Source organism: Aphis gossypii, unplaced genomic scaffold, assembly GCF_020184175.1.
Source record: "Aphis gossypii isolate Hap1 unplaced genomic scaffold, ASM2018417v2 Contig00401, whole genome shotgun sequence".
In the NCBI taxonomy this organism is placed as follows: domain Eukaryota; kingdom Metazoa; phylum Arthropoda; class Insecta; order Hemiptera; family Aphididae; genus Aphis; species Aphis gossypii.
In genome coordinates, this window is record NW_026083092.1 from 49,186 (window position 1) to 68,451 (window position 19,266).

At 38.4% G+C, this 19,266-nt stretch overlaps 2 protein-coding genes and 1 pseudogene across 11 annotated transcripts; all 3 read right to left on the reverse strand.

The window, feature by feature from the left end:
* Positions 1 to 3,105: 3,105 nt before the first annotated feature.
* On the reverse strand, positions 3,106 to 15,295 carry LOC126554014 (death-associated inhibitor of apoptosis 2-like). Its single transcript, XM_050209131.1, has 3 exons — positions 15,103 to 15,295; positions 3,622 to 3,809; positions 3,106 to 3,223 (listed from the first exon to the last, which is right to left on the reverse strand). Exons 1-3 carry the CDS (start codon positions 15,279 to 15,281, stop codon positions 3,195 to 3,197), a joined length of 396 nt encoding a protein of 131 aa, XP_050065088.1. The 5' UTR covers positions 15,282 to 15,295; the 3' UTR covers positions 3,106 to 3,194.
* Positions 9,229 to 12,608, reverse strand: LOC126554013 (uncharacterized). Of its 10 annotated transcripts, none has more exons than XR_007606597.1 (6): positions 12,407 to 12,590; positions 11,989 to 12,185; positions 11,645 to 11,731; positions 11,492 to 11,575; positions 11,324 to 11,440; positions 10,205 to 10,395 (listed from the first exon to the last, which is right to left on the reverse strand). XR_007606597.1 is itself a non-coding variant. In XM_050209130.1 (5 exons), exons 2-5 carry the CDS (start codon positions 12,078 to 12,080, stop codon positions 10,281 to 10,283), a joined length of 378 nt encoding a protein of 125 aa, XP_050065087.1. In that variant the 5' UTR covers positions 12,081 to 12,185; positions 12,407 to 12,586; the 3' UTR covers positions 10,205 to 10,280. The 10 variants fall into 10 exon arrangements, 1 of the variants encoding a protein (XP_050065087.1); XR_007606598.1 differs by having other exon boundaries at positions 11,324 to 11,407; positions 12,407 to 12,586; XR_007606591.1 differs by adding an exon at positions 9,229 to 9,786 and having other exon boundaries at positions 10,226 to 11,575; positions 12,407 to 12,584.
* Positions 15,296 to 17,711: 2,416 nt separating the features above from the next.
* LOC126554008 (uncharacterized) lies at positions 17,712 to 18,983 on the reverse strand (annotated as a pseudogene).
* Positions 18,984 to 19,266: the final 283 nt, after the last annotated feature.

Here is a 19,266-nt window from a genome sequence, read left to right on the forward strand (position 1 = left end):
TGCTATCTTGGTTCTTCGCAGAGGTTAATTCACCTTTATTGACATCGATGATTATATGGTTTTCCTTTAGAAAAGGTATTCCCAATATTCCATCACCGGTGATTGGAAAAGATGTATCCACTACTTGAAATTCAGTTTCATACGTTTTATCGTTTATCTCTACTGTTAATATTGTACTACCCAGTGTATTAACGAGTTGATCATTGATGCCTTGCATTTTGTAGATTTTCTTTTCTGATACAATAATGTCATCTTGTAATGAGTCTAATTTAATTAGATTGAGGTCCGCTCCTGTATCAATCAATAAGTTAGCATTGCCGGAGATGCATTGCGGTATGTTGTATTTAGCGTAATTGTCTGTTAATTGAGTTTTGAAAGTAAATATTTTTAATTTTGGGCCATTATTTTTAATTCTCGGACCGGACGAATGCCCGACGAGCCCGGTCCTGTTCCATTTCCCGAAGTAGATGGTTGATTTTGTGTATCAGATTTCGTTTTCCTTCCATCTGCATTCTTTTTCTTATAGCATTCTTCTATTGTGTGCCCAGTTTTTTTGCAATACGCACACTTAAGTTGTTTGCCATCTGTAGTTTTATTATTGTCCTCTTTGTTTTGCTTATTTTGTTGGCCTGTGTCCAATGTGCGATTATTATACCTACATTCATTGGTGTTGTGATTATTTTTTTTACAGTTTTTACAATATTTGCTGCTATTGGATTTGTTATGTAATATACGTTGTGTACCTTTATTCGATTGAAAAATCTTTTCCTCCTCTAGACTATCCTTTATGGCTTCTTTTAGCGATGAATGATTTTTTGATTTGACTACATTTCGAATAGTAAATGGTAAGCCTTCTATATATGTGGTTAAAGTGGTTTCTTTTATATAGTTATGTATAGCTTTAGCGTCACTCGTTGACTTATCTTTTGTGCTTACGTTACAGAGTTCATGTAATAGTCTTTCTACTCTTGTTGAATACTCTCGTATAGTTTCACCCTGTTGAAACTTAGTAGTAGTGATTTCTAACTGAAGGTATCCGGGTGTGCGTGTAGCACAGAATGTGCTTTCCAAATAATCCCTAAGTATTTCCCACGTAGAAATGTCCCTATGTTGGGTTATTGCAAATGCTTTGCCTGCCAATTTAGTTATTATAACTTGTAAGAGCACCGGTTGTATGGATTCCTCAACATTTTTCATGACAAAATTACATGCATTTATGAATGGATAAACCTCCTGTACATTCTCCCCATTGAAATGTGGAATTAATTTAATAGCTGTCTCCAGAGATAATGTAGTCGAAGTAGGTAGTGACATTGTGTTATTAATTTCTAAAATTTGAATATTATTTACTAAATCTCCTGATACTTCTGAATTAAAATTGTCTGATTTCCTACAATCTTGTATTAAATTTTCTTTTTGGCGATGACTCAGTAATCTAGTAACAGGTCTAGACGGTCCTAATAGATTTATATCAACCGGTCGTGAAGGGACGTAGTCTTTGTCTAAATCAAAACTATCGGAACTATCGTTACTGCTATTAGACCTATCTGACATGCATTAAATTTAAATAATAATAATAATAAAAATTAACGTAATAATTATTAATAGAAAAATTTTATCGTAATATCACCAATCTTAAAATTTAATATCAACACTATTATCAAAATAAAATAATAATGATTATATTAATAGTGATAATGATTACAATTTATACTCGTATCAGTCGACAATATGTAAAATATATATGATAAATATACGTAATATCTTCGTAGTAAACTTACAATATTAACCATGAATGCATCGCATTCATCTGAATTATGCTCCAACGATTATGACTCCCACGATGCGTCGGCGTTGTGGCTGCAGCAACACGGCGGCGGCAAGGCGTCGTCGGTGTAAACGGCAGCGAAAACGGCACGACGGCGGCGACGACAACGATGACGGCGCGGCGGTTGTGATGGGGTTGTGAAGAGTGTAACACGAAGTCGAATACAATACGTGCCCACTATAGACGGTTGCGTGCGGTTGTTAACAACTTGAACGCCCGTGAAATTTTTACGAGTGTGATATATAATATTATATCTCTCGTATAGTCCTTATGACGATATACCTACGGCGAACGAGGTAGCTTTAATATTTGCAAAGAAAATATAAAATTACCTCGAATAGATATATATTAGATTAAGATATATCAGTTATCCTTCTGAAGTTGATTGTTCTCCAAAAAAATTAAGACCGCGACACCGCTGCCACCAGTTGTTGTGCTCGTCCGGGTTGTTCCGTTCGAACGTTGTTTTTCGGTAGTGTGAGGTTCAGATTTTTTAGAGAAAGTACAACAAACAGTTATAAGAATTTTTTATACTAATATAATTTTAAAATGAGTCGAAGCATTTAGTTCAATGTACAATAAGTTAATGGTCGTCGAGACGACGTACAGTTTTAAGAGTGCTGGATCGACTGACTCTGCGGCTCGCTCGCGGATGTCGCGTAGCTACAATTTTCTCAGAGCCGCCTACACATTAAGCGTTATCCGGTTATCGACAGACTACAATAATATACTCTTATATTTAATACAAAAGACTTATACTATATACTAATGGCTAATGCGTACATAACATATACAACACATGCTAAAGTCAAAATTTTGAATAAATTGATTAGTAAAATCATTTCGCTGACAAGATGATGGTAGAATATTTATGTCTGCTCTAATTAATGAATGTACGGTATCAAAAGTTGACTGATATGAAACCAACTTTTTCTGCTATTGTACAATATGTGAATCGATACATTGTTGTAATTGTTTTAAACGATGTAAATCAGTATATGATAAGGTAATAAAATGATCATTAACATGCAATTTAATAGTTAACTGATTTAAATTGACTGAATAATATTGTTATCAGTTATTTTCACACGTTTACAATTAGTATGTAGATTATTTTATTGAACTATAATTGCTATCACACATTAGTGTACACCACTGAAGTAAATCGAAGGTTAACAATTTTTTTAGTAACATTACATTCTAGTATTACAATAACAGAAATCGTTTTATTAACCAAAAATCCAACCGTTACACTTTTCTTGTTAAAAGGTCTAATACTGAATATTGATTTTGCGACAACAATTGATGGATTCATATTGTATGACGACGTGATCTTTTTGATATAGACGATTTCTGATGATAATTTTTAAAAACGAATAGAAATAAATGTAATAACTGAAATAAACGCAAAACACAGATGTTATTTACACATATATGATCGTTACAACACATATTTATAAACTAAGTGTATTACTTGTACATGTATGGTTATATACTAACTGATCACATTAAAAAAATTGAAGTGAACGTGAAATCAAATCAAATAACGTGTGGAAGGGAGAATTACTTACCTGATCTGTCGAACCCGAAACTGCAATTTTTTTAAATCTAATATATTTAATTATAATTAGACGCGTTATCTTACTTGACAACAAGTTCACGAGGTATAAAATCAAATATTAACACATTTAAGTTGATTAATTCAATATTTATTTTGAAATACAAATAAATTATAAAAGTAATAAGAAACATCAAAGTAATCTAACAAGTAATATCATTTGATCTAGACTTACAATCACAAACATGGCTAGCTTTTACATATTCGTTTTTTACATTTTCTATAAATTCATTTCCTTTACATAGTAATACAAATATACATTTAGGATTCCATTTTGCGTGTTCGACCCATGGTATATCATCGTTTGACCATTTTTGTAAGACAAGTCCACAGAAAAAACATTCAACTATATCACCTACACCGTGTCGCGGTCGTTATCGCAACGACCGCGGCTGCCTTTTCTCGTCCGCGATAACGCGACTGGACAACCGGTCTGGCCGCCGCCTCAAGGCACGGCCGACGGCCCGGTCGGCGGCGGCGACGAGCTTTAGCTTTTGCCGAACCGTCGTCGCCGACACTCGCGTCGTTATTTGTTAACTTATTACTAATAAAGAGTGTTTCCGCCGTTACGAACGTCACTATTTTAGTTACCTCATCCCGATACCTACATTGGCGCAGTCGGAATAGGAGTAAGGTAAGTGCTAATTTTAATAAAAATAATTTTATGTAAATTAAAGTAAATTAGCACATATCGGGTTAAAAGAACCTACAATAGGTGTCCTGATCATACCGGTTCCTAAATAGTTTTATTCAAATTATTTATATTTTTTATTTTGAATAAAATATTAAGGGCTTATCCAATCTAAGGTGGTAAATTTTGGCAAAATTTGCATAATTTAGCGTAATTCCTACTGAGCTAAACTTGGTTTTGGCTATTTATAGATTGGAAAGTACATATCTCTACCAGCGATAGCCCGAGTTACGTAATTTCGTATCCATCGTAATTTAATTAGATAGATAATTGCAATTAAATTTAATCTCCACAATGGTTACGAAATGCATTAGTGAGTTAAATATTGTAGAAATTAACCGGGAATTGTCGATACGTGGTATTGAGACCGGGGGGTCCAAGGCCGATAAACTCCTAGCACTAGAGGAGTATATTAGGTCTAAGGAAAACATGGATCCAAGATCAGTACGATTTGGGGTAACTGACAGGACGTCAGCCCAGGTACTGGAAGATAATACATCGGAGGTCCAGAACAGTGGTGAAGAGGGCAAATCTGACGGAGATTTGATAAACCACTTTATGGAACAGATGTTAGATAGACTGGAGGGGTTGGAAACAACGGTCGACAAGCAGCAGTTAACAATTGCTACTCTCAGCGAGAGCGTGGAACGCTTGGAGCGGGAGTTAGCCGAAGAAAAGCTTAGGTCGACCGAACGGGTGGCGCAAGCAAGTGGCGCATGCCGTGGGGTTTTCCCCAAACCCTCTACCAGCATTTTGTCCGGTGAAAATCAAAATTGCCCGAGCAAAAGTCAAAATCTTCCGGTCAAAACTCAAGGTGTGAGTTTTGAAAGCCGTTGGGCGAGCATACGGAGCAGATTGGCCGTGGAAAACCCGAGAAATCGGGAAGTATCCGGAGTTTCCGGTAACCGGTCCGGAGTGTCCGGTGAAATGTCCGGTGTCTTCGGTGATCTGTCCGGAGTGTCCGGCGAAGTGTCCGGTAGAAGTGATGGGGAAGCGTTACGGAGTAATCTCTCCGGTGGAAAACGTGTTCACTTCGCGGACAGCCTGCTCATTCCTCAAAATGAGTTGAATATGGCCCGTGCGTCGATACCAGAGTTTGCTGGCAAGAGGGAGGAAGACCCGGTGCGGTTTTTGCTCCAGGCCGAAGCAATACTTGAAGAAACTGGTATCCACATGGCTCGATGGGTGACCGTGTTGGCCCCTCAGCTAAAGGCACAGGCAGGTACATGGTGGGGAACCATGAGGGCGTTGGACTTGCCATGGCAAGAGTTCAAGTTTGAGCTTTTGAAAAATTCAACGGGGACGAATTACAGTCGAGCCTACAATCGGAACTGTTAAGTACCGCCCAGACCAAGGCCGAAACACTGGGAGGGTATGTCCTTCACAAGTACCAGTTGTATCGGAGGTTAAATCTTGGTCTGACTGAAGAAGCGGTGGTGATGACGGTGATTGGGCTCATGCGTGATGAATTTAGAATTCATGCACGCATTGAACGGCTGAAATCGTTCAGTGAACTACGTGCGCTTGCACATATTTTGGATGGTAGTAAGGCCGTAGTACCGGATAAGGCGGGAGAGAGCACCAGCGGACCACCAAAATTAAAATGGTTGATAGGAGAAAAGCTGAGGATGCTAGCAAATCCCAGGTGCCTAATCCGAGGGAACGACTATCTTCGGGTGCAGGATGCAGAGTATGTGGTAGTCATGACCACTGGCAAGCTGCATGTCCGAAAAGAAAGTCGGAGTCGGGAAACGCCAGAACGACCGGCGGGACCGCCGGGTCCCGACCGGCCAGGAAGTAACCGGCGGAAAAGTCACGAGTCGTCCGAAGAGTGGTAAGCAACGAAGTTCTACTCGGTCAGTAAGTAACGTTTCGGTACAGAAACCACAAATTACAAGAACTGACCCCGAGAAATGGAACTTCGGAGCTTTACGGACCGGAGACTCGGGAAAGGATCCGAATAAATCGGACCAAAAGAGTTCTGGACCGGAGAAAACCGGTAAGAACGGAAATCCTCCGGAGGAAAACTTCGGTTACCCGAAGTGGACGTTCGGAGTGAGAAGTTGTCCGGTGAAAACCGTCGAGCCTCCGGGGAAACACCGGAGAAAGCGCCGTAGCCTCCCGAGGAAACTCATTGAAAGCGATGTTCCGGAAAAGGAACCACAGTTCGTGACAATGAGTCGGGCAAATAGCAAATCGACGGAGAGGTGGTCGAACCACCCGGACAAAAGGTATGGAAAATCGAGCAGGATTGAAAATGTTTCGGACAAATGTGAAGATATCACCGAGGTGAGTTATCCTTCCGATAAAAATGTCGCGAACAGCATTTCAAGTGATGCGGAACAAGATAAGTTAACACAGCAGTTGTTAATTTGTCCGGTCACATCCGAAGATTTTCCCGAGGAAATAGTTCCTTATCCACGGAAGACGTGCAAAAGGAGAGACTCAGATACGGACTCAAAGTTTTTGAGTTGCGGCAACGTTTCTCGGATCTGCGGACTGAAGCGTTTGAGTCTCCAGCCATTGCAACGGTGTCAACGGGGAAAACTAGGGTATCGGATGTTCCGGTACTGGCCATAGAACTTGAATTTGCACTCGGGGTAGTAGTAGCGCTATTGGACTCCCAGGCGGCGAGGACTTATGTCAAACCGTGGGTGGCAAAGAAGTTTGGCTGAAGTTTTACCGAAGAACCGGAGATTGTCCGGATGGCGGACGGTCGGACCCGAGAAATTACGGAGTTTTCCGAATTTCGGGCCCGGATAGTGGATATGGAGGTAAGCTTCAAGGCAGCAGTGTTAGACGATCTCATTGGAGATGTCTTCCTGGGCCACGATTTCCTCGTGGAGCAACAAGTCGCTTGGGACTATAGTGGTTGCATAATCCATTTGGGGAAAGAAAGACGGGTTTCCGTGAGTTGGAGAAATCCAGTAACTCCGGTCACCGTAGGAGTGGACTTAACGACCGCAGTTTTATCGGAAGGAGAGTACGGTACGCGGGTCAAAGAAGTCTTATGCCAATATCCGGAGGTGTTCTCCGGAGAGGTAGGCAGAACTCGGGTGATAGAGCACCAGATCCGTCTCAAGGATCCAAATCCGGTGGCTCTAAATGCTTACGGGTACTCCCGAGAGAAAAACGAGGTAATTGCCGAGATGGTGCGAGACATGGAGGAACAGGGGTTTGTTGAACCTAGCATATCTCCATGGGCTGCACCGGTAGTACTCGTGAAGAAAAAGGATGGTTCACGCAGATTTTGCGTTGACTATCGCCGTCTGAACATGCAGACGGAGTCGGATGCTCACCCAATGCCGGACCTCCATGACATGGTCCGAGGAATGGGCGGAGCGAAAATTTACAGCACCATGGATCTGAAATCAGGATATTGGCAAGTGGGTCTCTCCGCAGAGACACGTCCACTGACAGCGTTTAGGACCCAAAGGGGATTATTCCAGTTTAGGGTAATGCCTTTTGGACTTAAAAACGCCCCCGCCACTTTCTGTCGCTTGGTAAGCGAAGTCTTCCGTGGGTTAGTTGGTAAATTTGTGTTGGTTTATTTGGATGATATTGTGGTATACTCTGAGAGTCCCGATCAACATCTAAACCACTTGCAGAGAGTCTTGGAGCGACTCCAGTCTTACGGTCTAACGTGTCAACCCAAAAAATGTACATTCGGGGTGGCACAGATCAAATTCTTAGGTCACGTCGTGGACGGTGAAGGAATAGACCGGGAACCGGAGAAATTGACGGCGATTCAGGAGTTACCGGTTCCAAAAAAGACAAAAGACGTGTTGCGCGTGTTAGGCGTTTGTGGTTGGTAAAGCCAGTTCGTGCCACACTATGCCGAGATCAGATGGCGTTGGTCAGAAATTGAGCAAGAGGCGTTCCGGAAGTTGAAGGAGTCTTTGGTGTCCGCACCACGGCTCTGCCCTCCTCTTCCGGGTAAGCCATTCAATCTACAGACCGACGCAAGCGAAGTCGGAGTTGGTGCCGTGCTCTTCCAGCGGGGGGAGAGTGGCGACAGGAAAATCATATCCTATGCCAGCAAAAAACTTAACCCAGCTCAGGGAAGATACTCGGCAGTCGAACGCGAATGTCTAGCCATAGTTCGGGCAGTTGACAGGTTCAGGCCGTATCTTGAGTCTGGTAAGTTTATGTTATTTACAGATAACGCGGCACTCCGATGGTTACAGCAAGCTCGCTGTACCAACAGCAAACTAACGCGATGGGCGTTACAACTCGGGGCTTTCGATTTCGAAATCCGGCACGTGCCCGGAGTAGAAAATGAAGCAGCCGACGCGCTATCCCGTTGGCGAAATTTTAAATCGTGTCACGGCGGCTCCTAGATATGCCGACCACATCGATATGATAGTAGCAGCGTGATAACGTTCATCTTGATAGTAAATAGCATTGATATAATATAATTAAAAATTAAAATTTGTCCTCTTTTAATTAATAGTTTTTAAATAATTTTTAATAATAATGGAAAATTCAAAGCCAGAGGTATAAAATAACTAAATATATGTATATTTTTGTATGTGATTTTATTAAAGTTTATAGTCATAAATTAATTTGAATTGAATTACAATATTAAATATTTTTGTGTTATTGAATATGAATATAACTATGTTTGTACAAAAAAATAACTAATAAATATTTTTATGTATGTATATTTTTGTATGTGATTTTATTAAAGGTTTATAGTCATAAATTAATTTGAATTGAATTACAATATTAAATATTTTTGTGTTATTGAATATGAATATAACTTATGTTTGTACAAAAAAATAACTAAATAAATATATTATTATGTATGTATATTTTTGTATGTGATTTTATTAAAGGTTTATAGTCATAAATTAATTTGAATTGAATTACAATATTAAATATTTTTGTGTTATTGAATATGAATATAACTTATGTTTGTACAAAAAAATAACTAAATAAATACCTATATTATTATGTATGCATATTTTTGTATGTGATTTTATTAAATGTTTATAGTCATAAATTAATTTGAATTGAATTACAATATTAAATATTTTTGTGTTATTGAATATGAATATAACTTATGTTTGTACAAAAAAAATAACTAAATAAATATATTATTATGTGTGTATATTTTTTGTGCTTAATAAATAAACTTTTTTTATATAATAAAACACTTGTGTTCATTAATTTATCTAATTCTAATACAAATTCAATATTATAGTCTTTTGTTTGTGATGAGTGTAATCTGAGCTTTAAATATAGCTATACACTATTGAGACACCAAAGAGTGAAACACGGTTTACAGAAGGAAAAAATTGCTACACCAACTAATCTTCAAAACTTCAAACAACAAGAATGTTGTAAAAAAGTTTTGAAAAAAAATCTCAATCGGCATTTGAAATCAGTTCATGGGTTTACACCTAAACAAGTTTCGGACTCATCGCTTATATTAAGGGTAAGTTAACCCAATTAAATTAGTTTTAAAGAATCAATTGTACCCAAAATTAAATAATTGTAGCCAACTTCAAGATTGGAGCCTTTAAACTACAATGAAGAAAAAACGGAGATTCAGCATTCAAGTGACAACATTGAATTATTGGTACTAATTGTAATATGCACTTTGGTTTGCTAGTTGTTAACTCAATCCTTTTCAGAATCAAATCCCTGAAAATTATAAGTATAACATACTTTGTAAAAAAAACTTATCAAATGGACAATTTATTTCAAAGTTTGAAATTCTAAGCTTTGATGTAACTGATGTAACAAAATGGATGCTAGCTATGAGGAGAGAATGCAAAACTACATATTTAAGTACTAACTGCAAAAAACCAGACTCAGTTATTTTTAAAGTAATTACTAATTATTATTAAAAAATTGTGTATTACCATAAATATTATAATATACATAATATAAAGTTATGAAATAAATATTTTTAGAGGCGATATCGTTGTCATCATAACACTAGGCCAAAAAAAAATTCAGCTCATAGTGCCAAACATTTTGCATGTAAAGCTTCTATAATTATTCAAATAGTTCATGAATTTGATGAAATGTGAGTAGGTATAAATAAATAAATAAATAATTATATAAATTAAAAATATACTTTATTTCAGGATCAAATATTCAAAAGCAGTTGTTGTAATTAGACACATCCACAATCATGACATTTTATGTGCTAGTGTTTTAAAATATAGAATTCCATCTGACGAAGTTAAAAACCAGATCTTGAAGCTTTTTGAAGAAGGAAAAACTCCTTCAAAAGCATTACTTATTCTAAAAAAACAATTACGCAATGAATTAGGTAATGATTATTATAAGTGTGTTGGTGACAGAGGAGAACTTCCAGATCCAGAATGGATTTATTATATTTATTACAAAATGTTTAAAAAACACTTTGGAGCATCCCATGGAAATAATATGATGATCTCACTTAAAAACGCTGTTGACGAATACAACAAAGATTGTGAGTCCAAATGTGCATTGATTGAAGTACTTGAAGATGGGAATTTTGTAATCTCTATAGTTAGTCCGTTAATGAAACGCATAAGTGCAGGGTTTGAAGAAAGTGGAGAAATTTTGTTCATTGATTCAACTGGGAATGTTGATCGGTTCGGGTGTAAAGTATTTTTAATATATACGAATAGTTGTGCTGGTGGTATGATTGTTGGTACTATTATTTTAACAAGTGAGGCCACTTCTGTCATTAAAGTAGGTTTGGAAATGTGGAAAAAGTTATTACCACTCAACGCACTGGGAAATAGATGCATAAATGGTCCTCTAGTATTTATGACCGATGACTCTACAGCAGAAAGAAATGCATTGCAAGAATGTTTTCCACAAACAACACTGCTATTATGTATTTTTCATGTGCTTCAAGCGGCTTGGAGATACCTTTGGGACTCTAGTCATGGAGTTCCCTTAAAACACCGTCCGATGCTTTTTTGTGGAATAAAAGATATGGTATATTCAAAAAATCCAGATGATTTAAATAACTCATACAATAAAATATTGACTGATTCTTTGACTAATGAATATCCACGATTCAAATCATATGTAGAAGGACTCTTTAAGAGAAAAACTGAATGGGCTATTTGTTTAAGAGACAATTTTGTAATAAGAGGCCAAAACACAAACAATATAAGCGAAGCTGGAGTTAAAATTATGAAAGACGTCATCCTTGAAAGAACAAAAGCTTATTCACCAGTCCAACTATTTTTCTTCATCATTAATGACATGGATGTATTTTATGAGATGAAAATCCTAGATGTTGCTGCAAATCGGCCTCCTCGATATTTAAAAAAAAGATTTTTTATTTCATCTAAACAAATGAAGTCATTAGAGTACCAACAAATAGATATAAACAACTCACTTTTTGTAGTTGATAATAAAGAAAAAGGTACTAAATACACTGTTGATATTGACTCTGGAATGTGTTCTTGTGTCCAAGGTAGTACTGGAAAACCATGCAAACATCAAATTTTTGTTGCAAAAAGTTTGAATATTAATCTTAGTTTGTGCTTACCAACTACTGAAGAAACAAGGAAAAAGCTTCATGTTATAGCGACTGGGAGTTCTGATATACAAACAGGATGGTATGGCCCAGCTAGTACTGAGAACATACAAGACATTAGTAAATTACAATGTAGTTCAAAATCACAAATGCAAAACCCAATTACATATTTAAATAACGATGATACACAACAAAATATAGAAGATATAAATGAGAGTTGCGAATTTGATAATTATGTAGAAAAATTTAATGAGACTATTGAAAAAATGAAAACGGCATTTATGTCAGAGAAACAATATTTTTTGCCTGGAATTAAATCCATGGTAAATTCATATGAAAAAAATGTTAATACTCACTCAGCATTATTATCTGCAATGATGACATTTGGAAAATATAGCGGTCTTAATCCAAACACTAAAAATATTAAACTCGTTGGAAACAAGCACATTGGGACTCAGCCAACAGCTCGAGCTAGGCGTACAACAGAAATTGGTGGCAGACGCAATTTGGCAGCTGGACGAGTACCAAAATGGAAAAGGGTATCTGAACATGCCTATACCAATAAACCATCAAATCAGTCTCTTAAATTAAAAAGAAAACCATTTGATCCATGTGAGTTAGCGCCTAAAGTCCCAAAAATGCCTCATCAAATATCATATTGTGTAGATAAAAATAAACCATTAGGGTCAAATCATAGTGCTAAGTAATTTATTTTTTTTTATTAATGACTGAGTGTACCTACACTTAATAATTTTTATTAATGTGACTACTTACCCAATTATATTTAATTTTTTTGAATTATTATTTAATTATTTATTAACTGTGAAACACATTTAAAATACAACAGTTTATGTAGTATGTACTATATTTCATTGAACTTTAAATTATTAAATTTTAATTTTTAATTATCAATTACTTATCAATGCTATTTACTATCAAGATGAACGTTATCACGCTGCTACTATCATATCGATATGGTCGGCATATCTAGGAGCCACCGTGACACGATTTAAAATTTCGCATCCCGTTGTCCGGCGGGACCGAATACAGTGGACGAAGAATCGTTGGAGAATAATATCCACGACCCCCCTGTGATTCGGCCGGGAGCGTCCGGAGAAATGTTCGGAGTCTTCGGTGATCTGTCCGGCGTGGCCGGAGGACCCAGAGTGGGTGTCACCCAGTGTGGTGCGATCCAGCCGTCACATTGCAAGATGTCCGAGAGTGGCAACAGAACGACCCGAACATACGGGAGATAGTTGCCAAACTCTCCGGAGACGGTGCAAGGTTCGGGCGTCTGCCGAAGTTGTACGTCATGCGGGACAAGGTGTTGCACCGCCACCCTCGATCCATTGCGAATGGAGAAGAGGGGGTGGTCGTCCCAGCTGACAAGGCCCAAATTCTGCTGCAAAGGTTTCACGACCACGATACAGCGAATCACCCAGGGTGGAAAGAAACGTACCGCAGCATAAAGAGTCGTTTCTTTTGGGCCGGTATGCGTGAAGCAGTGCGTAACTACGTGCGGGCATGCGACATCTGTGCACGGGTAAAACCACTGAATCGTAAACCTGAAGATCGGATGTGCACCAGGATCCCACGTCAACCTTGGGAAGTACTGAGCATCGATCTTATGGGTCCGTACCCGCGGACGCAGCGGGGTAAGACGACGATTTTGGTAGTAACAGACTGCTACAGTCGCTGGGTAGAGGCCTACCCTTTAGGAAAGGCGACGACCAAAGCGATTGTGGATACATTCGAACGGGAGTTGCTCCCACGGTTCGGATACCCGAGGGCATTATTGTCAGATAATGTCCCGCAGTTCGTGTCCAAGGCAATGGGAGAGGCACTCAAGAAGTGGGGAGTGGAAGGTTGGACGACTCCAATCTACCACCCACGTGCCAACCCGGTAGAAAGGCAGAATCAAGAGTTGAAGAAAGGGTTACGAACCTTACTTGTTGATAAGCCTCATCATCTGTGGGATGTCTACCTGCCACACGTGTTGTTCTCCGTAAGAAACAGAGAAAACCGAAACACCGGACAATCGCCGGCCAAAATGATGCTTGGTCGGGAGATCAAGGCCCCCGGAGACTGGCAGCTTGAGTTGGCTGAAAAGTCACCGGACGACGGCAACAATGGTCCGGAGTTGTCCGGAGCACATCAGAACCCTCCGGTAAGAACCGAAGATTCTCCGGCGGAACAGGATGATGCTCCGGCGGTAGAGGGGGGTTACCCGGTGGTTTCCGGCCCCAAGGCTCCTAATACCCATATGCCCCCAGAATCCCCGGGAAAAGGCAATCTGGCAGTAGAGGATTGGGTATACTACAAAGCGCATCCGCAGTCAAGTGCGGAGAAGCGGTTTCACGCGGGGTTCGCCCCGAAATGGTTAGGTCCGGTTATGTTGGGTAAGCCACTAGGAACCGGAGTGTTCTTGACGGAGGGTAAACACCCTACCAAGTTACATATCTCAGCGATGAAGCGAGCTGTAGGAACGTCAGAGTACACTAACTAATCATACCTTGTTTTAGATGGCAGAACGAGGTAACCCACCACCGACCCGCAACAACCGGCCAACCCGTGGCATGATCGCCACACATGTGGAGAAGCTCCGAGCGATGGCCGCGCAGTTGTTGCGGGAAGCCAGGAGGCTCTCCGGGGATGGACCGGAGGATATGGTGAGCGGTTGGTCGGCTGAACGCGCGGCCATCGCCTCATTCGGCCGGATCCGGGCCAGCCCGACGGCGTGGGCTCTTTTCGAGAGGGGGTTCGCCGAGGGACGTCGGTCCACGCGGGCTAACACCCCGCAGCCTACTGCCAGGACGCGGGCAGGACCTCCGGGGAGGGCACCCCCCCACCGAGAGGCGCCGGCGTACCAGCGTCACGATGTGCGGGACAGACGGGGGCGGTTCCAGCCTCTGCAGCCAGCCGTGCAGCCACCAGCTCCGCCGCCAGCCGTGCAGCCACCAGTTCCGCCGCCAGCTCAGCAGCCAACCGGACAGCCACCAGCTCCTGAGCCAACGCCCGGAGCGGCACCACCAGCACCAGCTCCTACACCCACACCTCCGATCCAGCCCTCCCAACCACCAGCCACACCCGAGGCGCAGTTGGCAGTCGTGGAGCGGTGGATCGAGGAGATGGAGGTGACGCACGAGGCGGACACCGGCCCCTTGGGCGAATAGGGTCAGGGGCGCTAGTCGCGTTTCGCGGACTTGGGGGGGAGTATGTCGCGATCGTTATCGCAACGACCGCGGCTGCCTTTTCTCGTCCGCGATAACGCGACTGGACAACCGGTCTGGCCGCCGCCTCAAGGCACGGCCGACAGCCCGGTCGGCGGCGGCGACGAGCTTTAGCTTTTGCCGAACCGTCGTCGCCGACACTCGCGTCGTTATTTGTTAACTTATTACTAATAAAGAGTGTTTCCGCCGTTAAGAACATCACTATTTTAGTTACCTCATCCCGATACCTACAACCGGTACCTATATTTTAAACCAGATTCAGCTAACGAATATTTATTTTGACATGAAGTAGATGAATATGAGTTATATGTTTTTAATCTTGACATAAATGTGGTATAATCTGAATGTACTGGATATGAATTATTTCGTACTAAATAAACTAAAGATGGAAAATCGTTGGAAAATTTCTGTAAATTCATGGTTACAATAAAGCTTAAGATAAATACTTTAAAAAAACAAATCAATAAGCTAATTTACCAGAGAAATAATAAAAAAAATATAACAATACTTAATTAAGATGTATATCAAGATAAATACTTAAAAAAAACAAATCAATAAGCTAATTTACCAGAGAAATAATAAAAAAATATAACAAGACTTAATTAAGATGTATATCAAGATAAATACTTAAAACAAACAAATCAATAAGCTAATTTATCAGAGAAATAATAAAAAAAATATAACACGACTTAATTGTTCAACCGTTAGTAACAAACTAAATGTTTTAAATTAAACACGAATAGAAATAAATGTAATAACTTAAATAAACGTGAAACACAGATGCTATTTACACAGATATGATCGTTTCAACGCATATTTATAAACTAAGTATATTACTTGTGCATGTATAGTTATATACTAAACTGATTATATTAAAAAAATTGAAATACATGTGAAATCAAATCAAATAACGTGTGGAAGGGAGAATTACTTACCTAGGTTTTTTTTTTCAGAAAAACCATGGGGCGTCTGACTCCATTTTACAGCGGGAATTTCTTACACTGCAAGGAGACAATACCCCCCTCAAACTTTTTTCATCTCCGCTGAAAAATGGAGCCAGACGCCCCATATTTATACTACTCTTCGTCACCACAAACACATGTGGGACAGGGGTATCAGTCCCAGGTAAGGGTTTTGGAGGCAAAATTGTTTTACTATCAACAAATTCACGATAGAACGAAGAATTCTCGAATTTGCACTATCGCTGTGTCGTCCATAACTACCAATATCAATAATTATAAAATTATAGAAAGGATCAACTATGACCAGTTATACAATTGAAAAATAATTTTTGTAACAAAAAAACCTTGTACCACTTTTATTAGCGCATTTGATTTTCACATGTTGGCCATCAATACTTCCTATGCAATTAGGAAAGTTCCATCGTTCTTTAAATCCAATTTCAGTTTTTCTCCACGTATCTTCGTGGGCTTTCGAGTGGCTAAATATATTGGCTGTAGAACATTCCATATTTCCATACACACCTTTTTAACTATGCTCAAACTGTAGTTCGCCCTACACGAAATGAGAAAGAAATTGTATGATGGGAATCCCCTTATAGGTAGCCAAATACCTATAACAAAGTAGTTAACACCTAGGTCGGAGCCCTAATACACACACACACACAAATTACCATATACAAATTAAAACTATCGAAGAACTAACTTATAAACTATTTTTTAAATTTGATTGATTTTATACGTTTTATTTAGCTGAAGCTGTGAGGCTGAAATGGAAAAATTTGAGGGATTCATATGTGAAGTATCTCAAATACTTAAAGGGAGCTACTGATTCGGCAAAAAAGTTCAAAAATTGGCCTTGGGCAATGTATTTAGAGTTTCTTCGAAATACAGTTACTCCACGACCAACTGTGTCAAATATACCTCAGTCAAAGAAAGAGTTGTTCACGGTGAAGATGATATTAACGAAAATAGTTGGGTATCAGATGACAGTAACCAAATGCCATCACCTCCGAAAAAAACCAAAAGTCAGTTCGGACGTTGATAGCGTCATAAACTATCTTGTAAATAAAAAAGAACTAAAACAAAAAAATAACCTCAACCATATCGACAACCTTTTTTTGAGTTACGCAGAGACATTCAAAAAATTTTCTCCTAGAACACAGACTGTTATGAAAATGGAGATGGCTCAAATGTTTGGTCGAGCTGAACTTTGAGAAATTGATGCTCAAAATCCATCCTCTCCGTCAAATTCAAGTAATTCATCATGGCAAATGACCCAGACCTATAATAATAATTCATCTGGAGAAACAAGTGTAATTTATTCTACGAACAGGCCACCGCAGGAATTTGATTCAACTTCAGTTTCGGCAAAAGAGTGGTATGAACACTTCACAACTTAATTCATTAATTTGATATAAATATATAATTTAAAATGTAAAATATAGTGGAAAAATGATTTAATAAATAATTACTGTTAAAAATAATGATTATTTTTACTTACCTCAAACAAATTTCTAATATTTTCTTTGTCCCTATGGGTTTCCTCCAATTAGTGGTCTGTTTCGATATTTTATATTCTAAAAAAGTATGTAAATTCTCAAACTGTTCTCGAGACATTTGAAAATATGTAAAAATTCGGTCTTCAAACGAACTCAATTCACTGCACAGTCGGTGAAACTCACCGAATTTTTTCCTTTTTTGGTTTATTTCATGTACCCATTTTCTTTTTTTTCTTCTGGCTTGACTTAAGGCAAGCAGAAGAAGCAATTATAAGAACCAAACTGGTTCGCTCAAGCTTGTCCGCATTCTGTTTGACTATCAGCGGACCAGTGGACTAGTCCGCGATCGACCAGCGGCCTGGCCACGCAGACAGTCAGCTCTTTGTTTCTAAGTCATTATTTTAGGGATAACTGTAGACAAATTTTTACTTATTTTTACCATCCCTCTAATATAGATGACCATAAAACATTTCTAAAAGTGTACAAATCATAAATGTTATTTATGACATTTTATAGACTCAGGAAAAAAAATATATGCTCACCAAATTTTTAATTAAATCGATATCAGTGTTGAGTTTATCATCAAATTCTTTAAACTTGTCCAATGTCGTTTTTGGTAAATCAATTAATGCATCTTTTAATATTTTATTTAGGTCAGTAGATCTATTTGTCGTTGCTAATAATGTTCTTGTTATTTTTGACTCTTCTTTGATGCGATATTCAATACTTCGTCTGAGTGATTCTATGTCTGATTTAGACACCGGAAAATCCTCATCTTAAATTGATAGTATATGAAATAAATTTGTAATTTTGTTATATTTATGAATTATGAGTTTATGAAATTAAGTATAAAAATAGTATTAAAATACTAAAATTTTAATGTATAATTTAGTTATACTTGAACCCGTTGCAAAACCCGTGACCCGGACAACATCGTTCCGCACGTTTTTTTTTTGTAATTTTTTTTTCGACTTGTGGTCATCGCTCGATACCACCGCCACGTTTTTTTTTCAACGTCTACAGTTCTTGTGACAACACAGTTTTTTTTGTTTTACTTCACGCTTGTGATTGCTACACGCCCAGTGCGTACAATAAATTCTACCACACGGTAGAATCTACCACGACGTTGTATTTTGGTTTCTTTGGTACCTTTCTTATTCCACCACATCGCTCGTCGCGACCGACCTGCGCCGCTACTACCGCCACCAGGTCGTGTCACTATTCTGTATGACAGTACCAGAAAATGCTTTTTGCATATACCTACTTGACATCCTGATCATAATTCCCTGAAATGTATATTCCTAATAAATAAAAGTATATAGTACCTATAGGTATGCTTATATCATAAAATATAATCATTTTTTCTATTTGAATATTTATTTATGTACATTATTGTGACCTATTTAATACAATTGAAATACTTACGTGCTTCTTTTATTAGTGTTATTTCAAAGCTTTTCCAAGACACCTTGGGAATTGATGACATTTTGCTCATTTGGTAAATTTAGTTATATTCGTTTTTATTAGGATATTTGCAGTAAAATGTTTTATCTTCAATATAAGTCCATGATATTGGTATTAAATCAATGGTTGTTTTATTACATTTTTTTATTTTATTAAATTTTATTAAAACATGGGTTGTTCCTTTTTTTAAGTCCATATCTGTAACAAAATTGCAATGTTTATATTTTCATTTTTTTTTTATTTAATATTAGGTATAAGTATATTTACAGTAAGCTTAGTTTGTTCTTAAATAAAAAATTGTTATGAGTTATGAAGTAATGTCACTGCATAATTATGACTCCCATTTTCAAAGAGAACACATTTTTTTTTAAATTTTATCAATTGAAATAATTATTTTTCTGTTACATAATCTACCCAATTTCATAATTTCAACTTTTGTATATTGGCAAGGGAATTTGAAAGCATCAGTGACAGCCTTA